The 15,301-nt window shown below is 41.0% G+C and overlaps 1 protein-coding gene across 1 annotated transcript in view; it reads left to right on the top strand.

Moving 5' to 3' along the window:
- The window catches only part of PRKCH (protein kinase C eta), a 175,239-nt gene that overhangs the window by 28,086 nt on the left and 131,852 nt on the right, over window positions 1-15,301 (top strand). Inside the window, exon 3 of the mRNA XM_038406933.2 lies at window positions 9,871-9,934. Coding sequence (XP_038262861.1) covers window positions 9,871-9,934 — 64 coding nt within the window. The remainder of the gene's footprint in view (window positions 1-9,870; window positions 9,935-15,301) is intronic.

Below are 15,301 nucleotides of genomic sequence, written 5' to 3'. Positions count from 1 at the left end.
TTTCTCCTCTTCCTTCTTTTCTCAGCCATGGTGAAATATTCATGGAAGAATGCCAAGCTCTGTCTCGGAAGCTGACTGGCAGTACCTGCTCTTCAGGTTTAGTGGATGCTTCAGATGGGTGTTGATGTGTTGCCTGAGAGATTTTCCTCCTTGGAGATTGTTTTCCTAGCCTCTACCTCTGATGATTCATACCTGACTAGTTTCTATTATGTACATGAAGTTCTCTGACTGAAGAATTCTTCGTTTCGGTCTCTCCGCTTCCTTGTATTAATTGACTTCTAAACTCAGACTTTGGAGAAGAGGCGTTAGTAACTTCGGTCTGATTTTCAATATAAAGATTTTAATATGGATCTGAGTGATGCCAGTCTCCAACTTTACCTGGAGGTAGTAGGTAAAATACTAATTTGGGGACTGATCCTGTGGGGTGCTGAACACTTTTATCTCCCACTGAAGTAATTTGGAACTAAGGGCATTTAGCACCTTCCAAGACTGGGCCTTGTGTGAGTAGCTCTGCTTACAGAATAGAGTATAAAGCCCTATTTAGTTTTATATAGTGCCTTATCTGTCAAAGCAGTATGTTATATTATGGGAGTGATGTGACACCATAGCTAAACAAGACAGGCCTTAGGGTTCTCAACAACAGCACACGCAGTACCTTCAAGGCTGTGATTCAGCAAAGCACTCAAGCACATACTCAACTTTAAGTTACACCAAGTTAGAACAGGTGCTTAAGTGCATTTTGAATCAGGGCCGAAGTGCTATACTGCACCTATTTTCATACAGGGGTAATTTGGCCAGGTCACCTGGCATTATCCCGTCCTCATTTTGTAAAGTGGCATAGGATTTTTAATCTCCATCATAGATATTAGAGATGGAAAAATCTGATAAGTTGGCTAATAATAGGCTGACAGGCATTCACCGCCCTACCAGTGCCCAGGTTTGTTAACCTTTTGGGAACTCTTCCAAAAAAAAAAAAAAAACAAAAAAACCCCAACACTCCTCCTCCCTCCCCCTCTGCCCACAACAATTTGAGGAAGGAGTGGATTGAAGATTACAATGTGGCCAGGTGGGTTTACTGTTTAGTATTATATGAGCAAGTATTATGTTATGCACATGAATAAGTAATATGATGTTATCATGCAGGCAGTCATATTGCATATCATGAGTTTGGTTTGTATTGTATAGTTATTGTTGTGAGGCACGTACAGGTGAGCATAGGAAATCAGTATAAATGGAATGAGAAAATTAAGACTCTTTATTTTTGTAGTTGAGCTAATGCAGGATTATTCCATGTTGTCTATTTCCCACTCTAATATTAAATGTTCTAAGCATTGTCCCACCACTTCCCTATGGAAACTATTCTGTAGCCCAATGATCTTGCTATCAGTGAAATTTCTCTGCTATTCAACCTGAATGCTCTCTCTGACTGTCACTTCACTTCTACCTATACCCTCTTGTTTCACCCTAAATAATGCTCCGCACTCCAAATATCTCTTGCTCATCTCTTGGACAAATTATACCGGGTTCTTCATACGCGTTTCGTCCAACCCCCAGATTATATTGTTGTGCTTCTTTGTGCTTCCTGGAAATAATTTGTGGAGAGAGATCTGTATTAACTCCACCTTTCCAAAAGAATCTGATTGATCTCATCTGCTCTTGCTTTTAATAATATCTAAAGTGTTAAAACTGTAACTTCTGTTTCCTCCCCTTCCATAAAAATACAATTTAAGCAGCTACAATTAACTTTGGGATGCAAAGAAAGAGAACATGAGAAGCAAACTTGGTGTATGGATGGTATTTGCCTTTATATCAGTGCAGTTGTTGTAGTTACAGACTTCAATACCAGTTGTAAGGACTGGATCCTAAGTCATGGGAGTCTTGCCTGCACATAGTCCTGGCCTGATATGCTCTGTAACCAAGCATTTGCTGGATGTGGTGGCACCTTCTGTGGATCGAGGGACTGTCCCATATCAGCTGCTCCCTTTTGAATTGCTCAAGTCCTATTATTTAACACAGTGTGTGGGGGGGAAAGTCTTACAATAAAAAATGCACATAAACAGTATATGTATATAGTTCTTTAGTGATTGACAAAATTCTACCAGAACTTCTGTTGGATGAAAAAGACACATTCCTGGGTCTGGTAAATAAAATGGTGGGGCTAAGTCTAGTAGAATGTTGTAGACTGCTCAGAATATGTTATCTAAGCTGCTTGTGCCCCTCAGTTTACCCTTGCTTTCATAATATCAGGATGTCCGATATTCTAGGTGTAGCCTCCAACACTCTTGTTTGTATGAGAGCTCACAGTAATCTGAATGCAATGATTTCCTGCCTTCATCACAGCATGGTGTCATCCACCCTTGAAAATCCTTCTTGAGTAATGCTTCCTTATCCTCTTCTAGGCCAGGGGGAATGTGATTCAAAATCATCTTCAAAAATATTACTACCATGCACATTCCTTATGTTGTAGGGGTTTTTTTAGCTGTATTAAAATGTGAGTGTTTTGTATGTGAGAATTTTTACTCAAGACAAGGAACTGGAAACACTAGAAAGGGAAGTTTCTCTAACTACATTCTCAAGGTGTGATAATTTATATTCCCTAAGCTCTTCCCCTTTTTTTTTTTTTATTAAAACCCTTTATGGGATAGAGGAGAAGAGGCAAAGTTTCTATATTGCCCTTTTTCCATAGCATGTACATGCCTTGTATCAAGCTGTGATGATGATGAATTAAATGAGAGCCTGGTCTACATTAGAATAGTTATATAGGTAAAATTACATTGGTAAGGGGTATGATTTTTTTTTTAAACTGGTATAGTTATACCACTATAAGCCCTATGGTGGGTGCAGTTATACTAGTGTAAAGGTGCCTTATACTGATATAGTTTACTTCCTGAACTGAAATAAGCTATAACATTATACACACTTTTATACTGGTATAACTGCGTCCATACTGAATGTAGTTAAAGTAGTAAAACTTTTTAGTACAGTTATTAGGGAATGCCTTTTACCATGCACTGAAAATTACCAGATTTAAGCTCTAGGGCCTATATTGAGGAAGGCATTTACGTATGGAATCATAGACATGTAGGACTGGAAGGGACCTCAACATATCATCTAGTCCAGTCCCCTGCACTGAGGCAGGACTCAGTATTATCTAGACCATTCCTGACAGTTGTTTGTTTAACCTGTTCTTAAAGACCTCCAATGACAGAGATTCCAGAACCTCCATAGGCTTAACCACTCTGACAGTTAGGAAGTTTTTCCTAATGTCTAACCTAAATCTCCCTTGCTGAAATTTAAGCCCAATGCTTCCTATCCTGTGCTGCTCTTAATAATAATGTGTACTTCAAAACTGTTTTCATGCCTCCCTCAGTCTTCTCTTCTCCAGAATAAACAAACCCATTTTTTTCAGTAGGTCATGTTTTCTAGACCTTTAATCATTTTTGTTGCTGTGTTCTGGACTTTCTTCTGTTTGTCCACATCTTTTCCGAAATGTGGTGCCCAGAACTGGACACAGTACTCCTTTTGAGGCCTTAGAAGTGCTGAGTAGAGTGGAAGAATTAGTTCTCGTGTCTTGCTTATAACACTCCTGCTAATATATCCCAGAATAATGTTTGCTTTTTTGCAGCCGTATTACATTGTTGATTTGTATTTAGTTTGTGATCCACTATAATCCCAGATCTTCTTTTGCAGTACTCCTTCCTGTCTCATTTTGTATTTGTGCAATTGATTATTCTTTCCTCGGTGTAGTACTTGTTATTTGTCCTTATTGAATTCCATTCTATTTATTTCAGACTATTTCTCCAGTTTGTCAAGATCATTTTGAAATCTAATACAGTCCTCCAAAGCACTTGCTACACCTCCTTATAGATTCACAGATTCATAGATACTAAGGTCAGAAGGGACCATTCTGATCATCTAGTCCAACCTCCTGCACAGTGCAGGCCACAGAATCTCACCCACCCACTCCTACGAAAAACCTCACCTATGTCTGAGCTATTGGAGTCCTCAAATCGTGGTTTAAAGACTTCAAGGAGCGGAGAAGCCTCCCTCAAGTGACCCGTGACCCATGCTACAGAGGAAGGCAAAAAACAGAGGCAGATTGGAGAGGACCTGGAGGAAAATTCCTTCCCGACCCCAAATATGGCGATCAGCTAAACCCTGAGCATATGGGCAAGATTCACCAGCCAGATACTACAGAAAATTCTTTCTTGGGTAACTCAGATCCCATCCATCTAATATTCCCTCTCAGGGGATTAGTCCTATTTACCCTGAATATTTAAAGATCAATTACTTACCAAAATCCCATTATCCCATCATACCATCTCCTCCATAAACTTATCGAGTAGAATCTTAAAACCAGATAGATCTTTTGCCCCCACTGCTTCCCTTGGAAGGCTATTCCAAAACTTCACTCCTCTGATGGTTAGAAACCTTGGTCTGATTTCAAGTCTAAACTTCCTGGTGGCCAGTTTATACCCATTTGTTCTTGTGTCCACATTGGTGCTGAGCTTAAATAATTCCTCTCCCTCTCCTGTATTTATCCCTCTGATATATTTATAGAGAGCAATCATATCTCCCCTCAACCTTCTTTTAGTTAGGCTAAACAAGCCAAGCTCCTTAAGTCTCCTTTCATAAGACAAGTTTTCCATTCCTCGGATCATCCTAGTAGCCCTTCTCTGTACCTGCTCCAGTTTGAATTCATCCTTTTTAAATATGGGAGACCAGAACTGCACACAGTATTCTAGGTGAGGTCTCACCAGTGCCTTGTATAATGTTACTAAAAGCTCCTTATCCCTAATGGAAATGCCTCTCCTGATGCATCCCAAAACTGCATTAGCTTTTTTCACAGCCATATCACATTGGCAGCTCATAGTCATCCTTTGATCAACCAATACTCCAAGGTCCTTCTCCTCTTCCGTTACTTCTAATTGATGCGTCCCCAACTTATAACTAAAATTCTTGTTATTAATCCCTAAATGCATAACCTTACACTTCTCACTATTAAATTTCATCCTATTACTATTACTCCAGTTTACAAGGCCATCCAGATCCTCCTGTATAATATCCCGATCCTTCTCTGAATTGGCAATACCTCCCAGCTTTGTATCATGTGCAAACTTTATTAGCACACTCCCACTTTTTGTGCCAAGGTCAATAATAAAAAGATTAAATAAGATTGGTCCCAAAACCGATCCCTGAGGATCTCCACTGGTAACCTCCCTCCATCCTGACAGTTCGCCTTTCAGTAGGACCCATTGCAGTCTCCCCTTTAACCAATTCCTTATCCACCTTTTGATGTTCATATTGATCCCCATCTTCTCCAATTTAACTAATAATTCCCCATGTGGCACGGTATCAAATGCCTTACTGAAATCTAGGTAAATTAGATCCACTGCATTTCCTTTATCTAAAAAATCTGTTACTTTTTCAAAAAAGGAGATTAGGTTGGTTTGGCACGATCTACCTTTTGTAAAACCATGTTGTATTTTGTCCCATTTACCATTGACTTCAATGTCCTTAACTAATTTCTCCTTCAAAATTTTTTTCCAGGACCTTGCATACTACAGATGTCAAACTAACAGGCCTGTAGTTACCCGGATCACTTTTTTTTCCTTTCTTAAAAATAGGAACTATATTAGCAATTCTCCAATCATTCGGTACTATTCCTGAGTTTACAGATACATTAAAAATTCTTGCTAATGGGCTTGCAATTTCAGGTGCCAATTCCTTTAATATTCTTGGATGAAGATTATCTGGGCCCCCCGATTTAGTCCCATTAAGCTGTTTGAGTTTCGCTTCTACCTCCGATATGGTAATATCTACCTCCATATCCTCATTCCCATTTGTCATGCTGCCATTATCCCGAAGATCCTTTTTAGCCTTATTAAAGACTGAGGCAAAGTATTTGTTTAGATATTGGGCCATGCCTAGATTATCTTTAACCTCCACTCCATCCTCAGTGTTTAGCAGCCCCACTTCTTCTTTCTTAGTTTTCTTCTTATTTATATGGCTATAGAACCTTTTACTAGCCTCCTAGCTTGGCACTGTCCACAAAATGTATAAGTGTACTCTCTTTGCCATTATCCAAATAATTTATGGAGATACTGAATAGAACTAGACCCAGGACAGTTTTCTATGGTGTCCCACTCGATATGCCCTTCCAGCTTGACTGCGAACCATGGATAACTACGTTCTGAATACAATTTTCCAACCAGTTGTGCACCCACCATATAGTAGGTTCATCTAGGCTATATTTATGTAGTTTGTTTATGAGGTCATGTGAGACAGTAGCGAAAGCCTTACTTGTCCACAGAGTTAAGTATGTGAGTAGGCTGATTGACTTAAATGGGATGACTTCAGTGTGGCTGTCGATGTACTTAAAATTAATTCTGTGCCTTTCTGGATTGGAGCCTCAGCGAGCACATTCCACAGGCATTAGTTTTCTCCCGAGTATGCCTCATCTTGGAGAGATCAGTTCTAAGAGTCGAGATCAAGAGCATCCCATGAGATTTGAACCGCTGTGACTGGACAGCTTGTCTGTCCATGTCAGGTCTCAGGCAGACTCCTTGGAATGTCAGGCTGGAGATGGATGTTAATACTCCAGTTTCCTCTATTACTTCCCCTACTTAAAGTTTACAGTTTGTTTTTACCTCTTTCCATGTACCTCTGATTTGGTTCAGATGACGAATGTTATATGGGATTCTTCACAATCTTGTCAAAGGTCACCTTTTAAAGACAGCATTGCAGGTCAAAAATCCAAACTATTATCGACAACCTGATGTTTTTAATCGTTTCCTTTCACTGTAACAATTTCTTTAATGAAATCTGAAGTACAATGTATTTTAAGGTCAGAAGAGACTATAAGGATCATCTAGTTGGATCTCCTGAATAACACAGGCCACAGATTACACCCAGCAATTCCTGCATATAGCCCCATGGCTTGGCGTTGAACTAGAGCATATCTCTGGTATACAGTGCCTGGCACTCTGGATTAGGGGCTTGTGGTGCGACTGCAAAAATAATTTAAGAACTATCTGATGGGGGATGAACATTTATATATTTCCAGAACTCACCAGGATGTGCCATGAGAGAGTCTCAATTACAGCTAGGCCCCTCCCCATTCTGAGCTCTTGGTGGGGAAAAAACCAGGGACGTTCTATGACCATGGCTGCTAAATCCTTTTACTGGATTTGAATATCCTTCAACTTTAGAATCTCTAAAGGGAGAAGTCTGGGGCTCTTTGATGTGGTAGACCGTCTCCTGCTGTATCTTTAAAATGAGTCATAGCGCCAATCTCCTAAAGCTGCATAGTACCTTGGCCGCACAAACCATATTTAAAGTGGAGTGTAAAACCACAAAGAGCCCATGCAGAAGCTGTTCCAAACTCCAAATTTGGTGCTTTTGTTCTGTATCAAGATACTATGTAAGGTCAATTGAAAAAATATATATATATATAGGGCTAAATCCTGCAGTCTTTACTTGGGCAGAACTTCAGCAGAAGGAGTAAGGCCTACTATTAAATTTCAAGAAGAGAAAGAAGGAATGTTCCTCTTCTTGGATGTGGAAGTGGAAGACTGAGTCATCTTCACCTAATGAAATTAGCAGAAAAACAATGCATAGTGACAGATTTTGCATTTTAGATTATACATTTGAAGACCCACTTAGCTCATTTTCAAGATAAAATGAAGAATTTATCCACAGAAGCTTGACATGTCTGTTTCCAAAGGCCCATAACTCAGTTTTATTTATTTTAAACAAACTATTTAGGACAGTTGAAAGAGTGCATAGAAACCCAGTAAGATTGGAATTTAGGTCCACGGGGGACGTGACATTGTGGGAAGCGTAATCTAGCCAGGGAGCTGATCTCATAGGAGAGAATGGAGGCACATGAGACATAGTGGTAGCTAAGGCAGATGCATCAGTTAATGTCGACTCAAACTGACACATTCAGCTTACATTTTCCCAAGTGAGGGTGTGGGGCAGGGTGGGATTCAGCATAATTGACACATTTTCCATCCAAAAAACCCTTCAGCAGAAAATTCCCAAGCAACTCTGGTTAAACTATTGTCAGGAAACAATGAGTTTCCTTGTCTTTTATTCCTTGTATGCATGTACCTGTCATTCTTTTTGTCTGTAAAGCACAATGAACTGCAATTGCTCCTTGCTTTTCTTAGTCCAGCTCTAATTAGCCTCCCTGGTAGTGGTGCTGCATCATTTCTTGGATAGTGCTAACAGAAAGTGCTAATTAATATTAAGAACACAACTCAGTAGAGAGACTGACTCACACATCTCCCATTATAATTGTGTAGACCACCTCTCCTACCATTCATGATCATGCAGCACTTATATAGTTCCTACAGCAACAGTTAAATGCAAGTTGAACCTATTTTTAAACTGCATTTTATTGCAGTTCAGCAGGTGGAAATAACGAGTAGTAGCTAGCACCACATGATTGGCTAGAGTTCTGTGAACCACTTTCCGTTTGTCCTCCAGACCGCCCACCAACGGTCCTCAGACCACAGTTCGGGAAAAACCATACTATTCTGTCTTCTATTCAGGCTATTACAGCATGACCATCACTATGGTATCTGAGCGCTTTCCAAGCGTGCCTCAAATGATGTCACATGCCGTTTCGTCCTTCTTCCTCTCTCCGGGGGAAGGTTTTGTGCAGATTTTCTTTATTGGATCGTGTATATTGTGTTTATATTAATGAAGGAGAGTAAAATTTGAAAATATGCATTTGGCACTTGGAGCAGAAGTGGTGAATTTTGGGGTACTTTTAAAATCCTGCAGGATTTGATCTCTGTCTTGACCCAACCCCTGAAAACACATTGTTCTACTAGACAGTATATCAGTCCCACCTACATTTGCACAGCAAGGTGTATTTAAAATATGTCGGTCCTAGGTGTTAAACTTTGTTATCTAATGGTGGCTATAGTGGCTTATTAAATCATTTTTTCCCATCTAAAGCACAAAGACAGCTGGAAATTTATTGTGTTTAGTCATTCCTCCTGGGAGCTTTATTTTCAGAATTTTTCTTCTGCAAAGATTATCAATACACACCTGGTGTGAAGCTTGTCTTTAAATTTAGCAAGGATAAAATTAGCGGAGACTTTTTATAAGTACCATGTGGTAGGCTGACTTGAACTTCAGTAATTTTTAGCAAGGCTGCAATAAATGAGGTGAACTTTCAAGAAATGTTTCAAAATAAAAAATTCCTTGGCTCCTTCAGCTGGAAGGTAATGGCCTTCAACTTGATCATCATTGGAGGTTAAACCTGGGACCTCCAGAACTGTTTCATGTGGCCATCTGTAGCTTGAGTTAAAGGACAGCATACCCTGGCTGGCCCGGGGTAAGAGATTCCTAAAGTCTGTGGATCAGGCACAGACGGGGGCTTGTTATACACAGCACTGATGTTTTTCCCGTGACTCTAAAACAAGCACAATATGAGATAATAGGGAACTAAATGAACAAACTTTTTTAATTCACCAGACTAACAGTGATACATCTTGTAGGTTCCATTCTGTCCAGATAACCTGGGGCTTATTACCACTGGATGTACCTGACAAATTATAATAATATTAGATTCTATAGATTATTTCACCCAATTAAAATATTTCATATTTTAATGTAAGAATGAGACTGTTCAACACACTGGATTGTTAAAGAATTAAGAACCAGATTCTCCCTCCTGCCCTGAGGTGGTGAGCAACTGGAGCTGCGGGTGCTCTATATTTCTGAAAATCAGGTCTAAAGGAGCATAACTTGCACAACTTTAAATGTTTGTCAAGTATTGGATTAATTTAACATGCAAAGAGAAGACTTTATTCTGAAGCATAATTTCTCCTCCTGTCCCCCAATCTTTTTCAGGTGGATCTGGAGCCAGAGGGAAAAGTGTTTGTGGTAATCACTCTTACAGGCAGCTTCACTGAAGGTAAGAGAAATATTTTGGCATGTTTTCAAAGACATTTTTAAATCCATCATTGCTTAAGTTTAAGCTGTCACTCACTAATGTACTGTAAATATTATGGATGATAGTATTTTTAATGTAAAACTCACATATCGCTGAACACTGAAGATTTTATGGGTAACAAAGGTACTTTTGAAGAGACTCTTATGGACTGCTTATTCTGTATACAACATGGGCCTTTATCATTGTGATCTCAGACCAAGTGAGCTGATTCGTGCCCTGATGTCCTTCATTTCTCCCAGTTTGTCCTTCAAACTGATTGTTTCATTCACTTGAAATTTCCATGTGAGTACCTTGACGGGGTGTGCCAAATATGTAAATTTCTTCCTGGTAATCTTCATTCCATAATTTCACCCATCTACTTCACAAGTGCTTCTCTTTCAAGAAAGACACATAATACCGGACATCTATATGCTTCTCAGTGCAAAAGTTGCCTTTAAAAAATATTCTTCATTTGTTCTTTCCCTTCTGATTTAAATTTACTTCTATGACTACCCCTTTTGTGAAGTGTTTTCAACTTTCCAGTTGTTTGTTCTGATAACAATTAAAGCATGCTCAGGTATGTATGTGAGCACAGATGACTGCTTTGCTACAGTAAGCCACGAAAGCTGGAATGCCTGCTTGGAAAAGACAAAACAGCTTCTTTCCAGCACACACATGTGCTTAAGTCCCATTGACTTCAATACGGTGGAAATGTGAAGGGTACGGGGCTGATCTGTAATAATGTATTAATATTTTATGTGAGGTGATTATGGGATAGTAAATGTGTGGCTGTATTGGTTTATTGGGATGTTTACTATATGCATACACTGGTTTGGTTTAGTTTAGTTCAGTAGCAGGGCTGTTGGGAAGGCAACATAATAGCTCCAAATAAATAACCTCCCACTAAACATGTTTTGAGTCCTTGACAGACAGTGTCTGAGCTACTAGCTGGGAAGATTCTACTTCCATGTGCCAACCAAGTTCCAAGACTTGTTTCCCCAGTGCTCAGAAGGACAGTCACCTGTCCAGAGTAGGGTTGCCAATTTTAGTTGGACGTATTCCTGGAGGTTTCTTCGATTAACATAATCTAATCTTTTATTACAATCTTTAATTCCTGGAGACTCCAGGTCAATCCTAGTCCAGAGGCAGGGGCAGCTGTCAGGCAGCTATTCCCAGGGGAGCAGACACAGACACCTGGGTGGGGATGTGAAGCCCTTAGGCCTTCCTAAACTAACAGAGGGAATGGTTAGCTTTTGGGAAGACAGACATGGGTGTAGGCAGTGAGCAGATGCTGGAAGATCCTTGTGTTTTGTATCTGGAAGACTCTTCCCAGTGAAAAGGACTAGGATCTGTTTTGAGAGGAATGCTTTGCTTAATGTTGGTATTTAGATGTTCTGGGTGCTCTGTGACTCTGCACCCTGTAGGACTCCAAAGGATGCATGGCTGCTGACCCTGGGTCCTGTCTAGTTCCTGTTAAAGTCAATGGAAGGATTCCCATTTACTTCAATGGGAGCTGGAGTGGGACTCATAATTTTGCTAAATAGTCTTTCAGTATCTGGCACAGGTGTTCTGTTCTGTTTCTTTATTGAGACTCTGCTTTTCTCCTACTGTCTGTACATTTGCAGAGTCACACAAAGATCTGCTGTTTTTGGTCCTGGTTTTGGTTTGAAAATCCACATACTACTTCTCAGTGGTGTCATTTGCATTTGGCTTTTTTCTGGTGTCCCTGTTCACTCAGCCATGTGTTATTCCAGACCTTGGTCTATGCCACCTGTGAAGTTTTCTCATTACGTTTATTGTGCTTGATTCAGTTTCCCCCCTGCCCCCAGCAGTGCCAGAGTGGGAATTCACTTCCAGGATTAGGAATGAGGTGGTAGCTCTGCTATGCTTTGCCAGGGAAGGGAAATTTAATCACAGAAGCTGCTCAGAAGATGTGCTGATTCTGCACATTGCCAGGGTGCTCTGGTCCCACCTCATCCCTAGCCGCCCCCTCCCACTTTGTGGGCTGTGCCAGATGGCTCCAACCCTTGATAGGAGTGGGAGTTGTTCACAGCTTGCACCCTCACTGTGGGTGGGCCTCGAGGGCCTCACAGCCTGTCTTCTCCCTTTGGAAGTCAAGGATCCAGGCCGTGAACCTGACCCACTATTGATAATCTTCTCTTAGTGGATTTGACTTTAATGAGGTATCTCATCTCCTGCAACAAATTATTTATAAGTGAATTCATCACTTGTCACAGGGGCCGGGTGTCCCTGGAAGATCATATATCAAAGAGCTATAGCAGAAGTAGCAGTGCAAGCTTCCCTTTGTATCTCAGCACCGTCCCTTCAGTGTGTCCCAGCCTTCACGTGAAGAGACAGCTTTGTCCTCCTGTCCAGTTATTCATTGTTTATAGAGCTCCAGCATTGCGCCAAGTGTCTGGGGCAAAATTTTCAAAAGCATTTAAGTCTCATTTTCAAAAGCGACATAGGCATTTTGAACCCTAAGACTCATTGAGACTTTGGAGTCTGAGTCACTTTTAAATATGGGACTTAGTTATATGTTATATGTATATATATGTTATATAGTTATATGTAAATATGGTTCTAAATTACTTGATCACTTATGAATATGTTACCCCTCTATCAGTTATTTCACCTCTGTGAGTCTGCTAACAAGAGTGCCATGGCTGAGTGCTGTGGTGCAGATGCCTGTCTGCTAAGAGTCTGTCAAGTCACAGGTGACCAGAAAAAATTTTCAGTAGGTGATTTAAAAATGAAAATATCCATATCCCTGTCAGAGGCTGACTGGCCCTTAAAAGGAGTTGGCCCCAGCCCCATCCATGACTTATCAGCTGCCTCCCAGCTGCAGGGGGGCCTGCAGAGTGTAATCCTGCAGGGAGCAGGCTAGGAAGGAGAAGGAAGCTTGCCTTAACACTCAGCCAGATGGCCTACAGAAACTACCTTAGTAGGGAATAGATGGAGCCTCTTTGGAAGACCCCGGGTCAGGGGAAAGGACATTATTGCAATGTTGAACTTGTGTCAACTCACTTTATTTTGAGGAACTAAAACAAAGGGACTGCAATCCTGTGGCTGGAGAGTGTTTTTTGGTGTGTGAACCAGTGAGGTAGCACATCGGCTTGCAATTCCACTGCCAGTCACTGAGCTCACACAGACACACTGGTGTTCGTTTTCTGCATTGCATAAAAATTCTCATCCCACATCCTGTTAGTCACACAACCTTAACTCTGACCTCATCTGTTTACATGTAACAAATAGAACAAAGTAAACTTACCAGTGCAAACATGTCTGTACCAGAAAATTGCCCCAGTTTAACTAAAATAGATTTTGAATCACTCTAGTTAAACTGGTGAAATTCTTCAGTACAGACAAGACTTTCTTCTTGCTGAGGTTGGAGTTAAGTGGGGAGCAGGGAGACCAGCAACTTTGCCAATGTTCCCTGGGACGTTTTTCTAGGCTGTAGGGAGCCTGAACAGCATGGGTCCCAGTTTGACAGGCCTGCTATGGTCCATGACCCAGGGGCCATGAATCACTGAGGTTCACCAGATAGAAATGCTGCCTGCTTAGCCATCTTTGGATGCAACTCTGTAGGTAAAAGGAATGAGGGAGAGGGAAAGAGTTGTGTCCAAAGTTGCCATGTGAAGTGGAGCTTGCAGCTCCACTATGGAGATAAAAAGAAAAGGAGTACTTGTGGCACCTTAGAGACTAACAAATTTGTTAGTCTCTAAGGTGCCACAAGTACTCCTTTTCTTTTTGCGAATACAGACTAACACGGCTGCTACTCTGAAACCTGTGACTATGGAGATAGTTTGTCTCTCTGGCTTTATAGCTTACCAGAAGTGAGCCCAGGCCAACAGGCCAGGTATGTCAGACTGGAACTTTCACTGTCAAGGCTTGATCTCTCTGGGGACTTGGCAGGAGGCGTCAGATGGCCTGGGATGTGAATGAAGGGGACAGAGAGGCCATGATGAGGTACTGCCAAGATCTGTAGCCAGGAGCCAGATAGGGTGCTGGGCAGGAAGGTCAGTAGAGTGGGATGTAGCATGGGAGAATGGAAGTACCTGGTGGATCTGTGCAGTTTCATGGTCTTTTGTTTGTGGAGCTTAGTTAAGTAATGAAACATAAAGTAAGCAACTCTTTGACCTTGTCTAGATTAGTATTTAAAGATGTGATAACAACATAACATCACATCTTTAAATCCTAGTCAAGACATGCCCTTTTTGTTTAGGTGTAAAATTTGAATGTGCCTGAGGCCTGAGTTGTTGTTGTTGTTGTTGTTACCTGCTCAATTTCGGGCACCCCGCCTACCGAGGGCTCAAGGTGTGACCTGGTCAATTTTAGGCATTCCGCCTATACCCTACTGAGGGCTCAAGGCATGACCTGGTCAATTTAGGGCACCCCACCCTTTCCTTTCAAAGGGCTCAGTGCATAAGGCACCTATCCTTACCCATGGGGCTCAGGAAGAAACCTGGTCAATTTAAGCACCCGCCCTTTTCCTCAGGGTTCTATGGGTCTGCAGAACCTTTTCCCAGTGAAACAGCCTTACAGAGTTGTGCTCTAAACATCTATTTATTAGCAACACACACAGAATACATATACCAAGCAAATCTTTTATGCTCACCACTTCCACTGTACAAATTTCACCCAATGGCCAATCTGGATTAATTCATCTGTGCGTTCTCAGTGATGCTTCTGCCCGTCACGGTCGTGCAGAGGGGTCAGAGTTCCAGCAGCTTGATGTTGAACTGCAGTCTGGAAATGGTTCCCAAAGAGCACTGTTTTTTATTTACATCATATAGGTAAAACTAGCTCCCTCCTTCAATTTACTAAACCTGTCACACTATTTCACACTCCTAAATAACAAAAATGTTAACCAATTACACACTGACATCTGTGTCCTCCTTCCTGCCCAAGTTCTTTACATTTTATTTTTCATGCCCAAATTGTAACTTAATTGTGACCTTTATTTGTACACATGGTCAGCATAAAGCTCAGGTCCGAGCTTATTTTACCATTTGAGTCTCTTTGTGTATTCTCCCTAATTTCCCAGCATCTTTACAACCTTGGTGAGTATAACTCTTGTTAGGGACACTCCTGGGGTGGGGGTGCTTTATCAGCAGCAGAACATTCCTTTTTTCAATTTTAGTGGTGAACTCCCTGAGTTTCACCCAAGGCTGGTTTAATATGGGGTTGATCAGGTTTCAGGTGTGTGCGTTTCTCTCACACACACAATCTGGAGTTTGTGGGGACTGTGGTTCTTTAGTTGCAGGAAGCCAACGTTTCTAAAAGTGCATTTAAAAATGTTTAATCTTCAAAAATCAGTGTTAAAAAAAAATCGGGGGGTGATTAGGG

Source organism: Dermochelys coriacea, chromosome 6, assembly GCF_009764565.3.
Source record: "Dermochelys coriacea isolate rDerCor1 chromosome 6, rDerCor1.pri.v4, whole genome shotgun sequence".
NCBI classification, from domain to species: Eukaryota; Metazoa; Chordata; order Testudines; family Dermochelyidae; genus Dermochelys; species Dermochelys coriacea.
The sequence above is the reverse complement of the archived record's forward strand: the minus strand, read 5'-3'. Positions and strand labels throughout refer to the sequence as shown.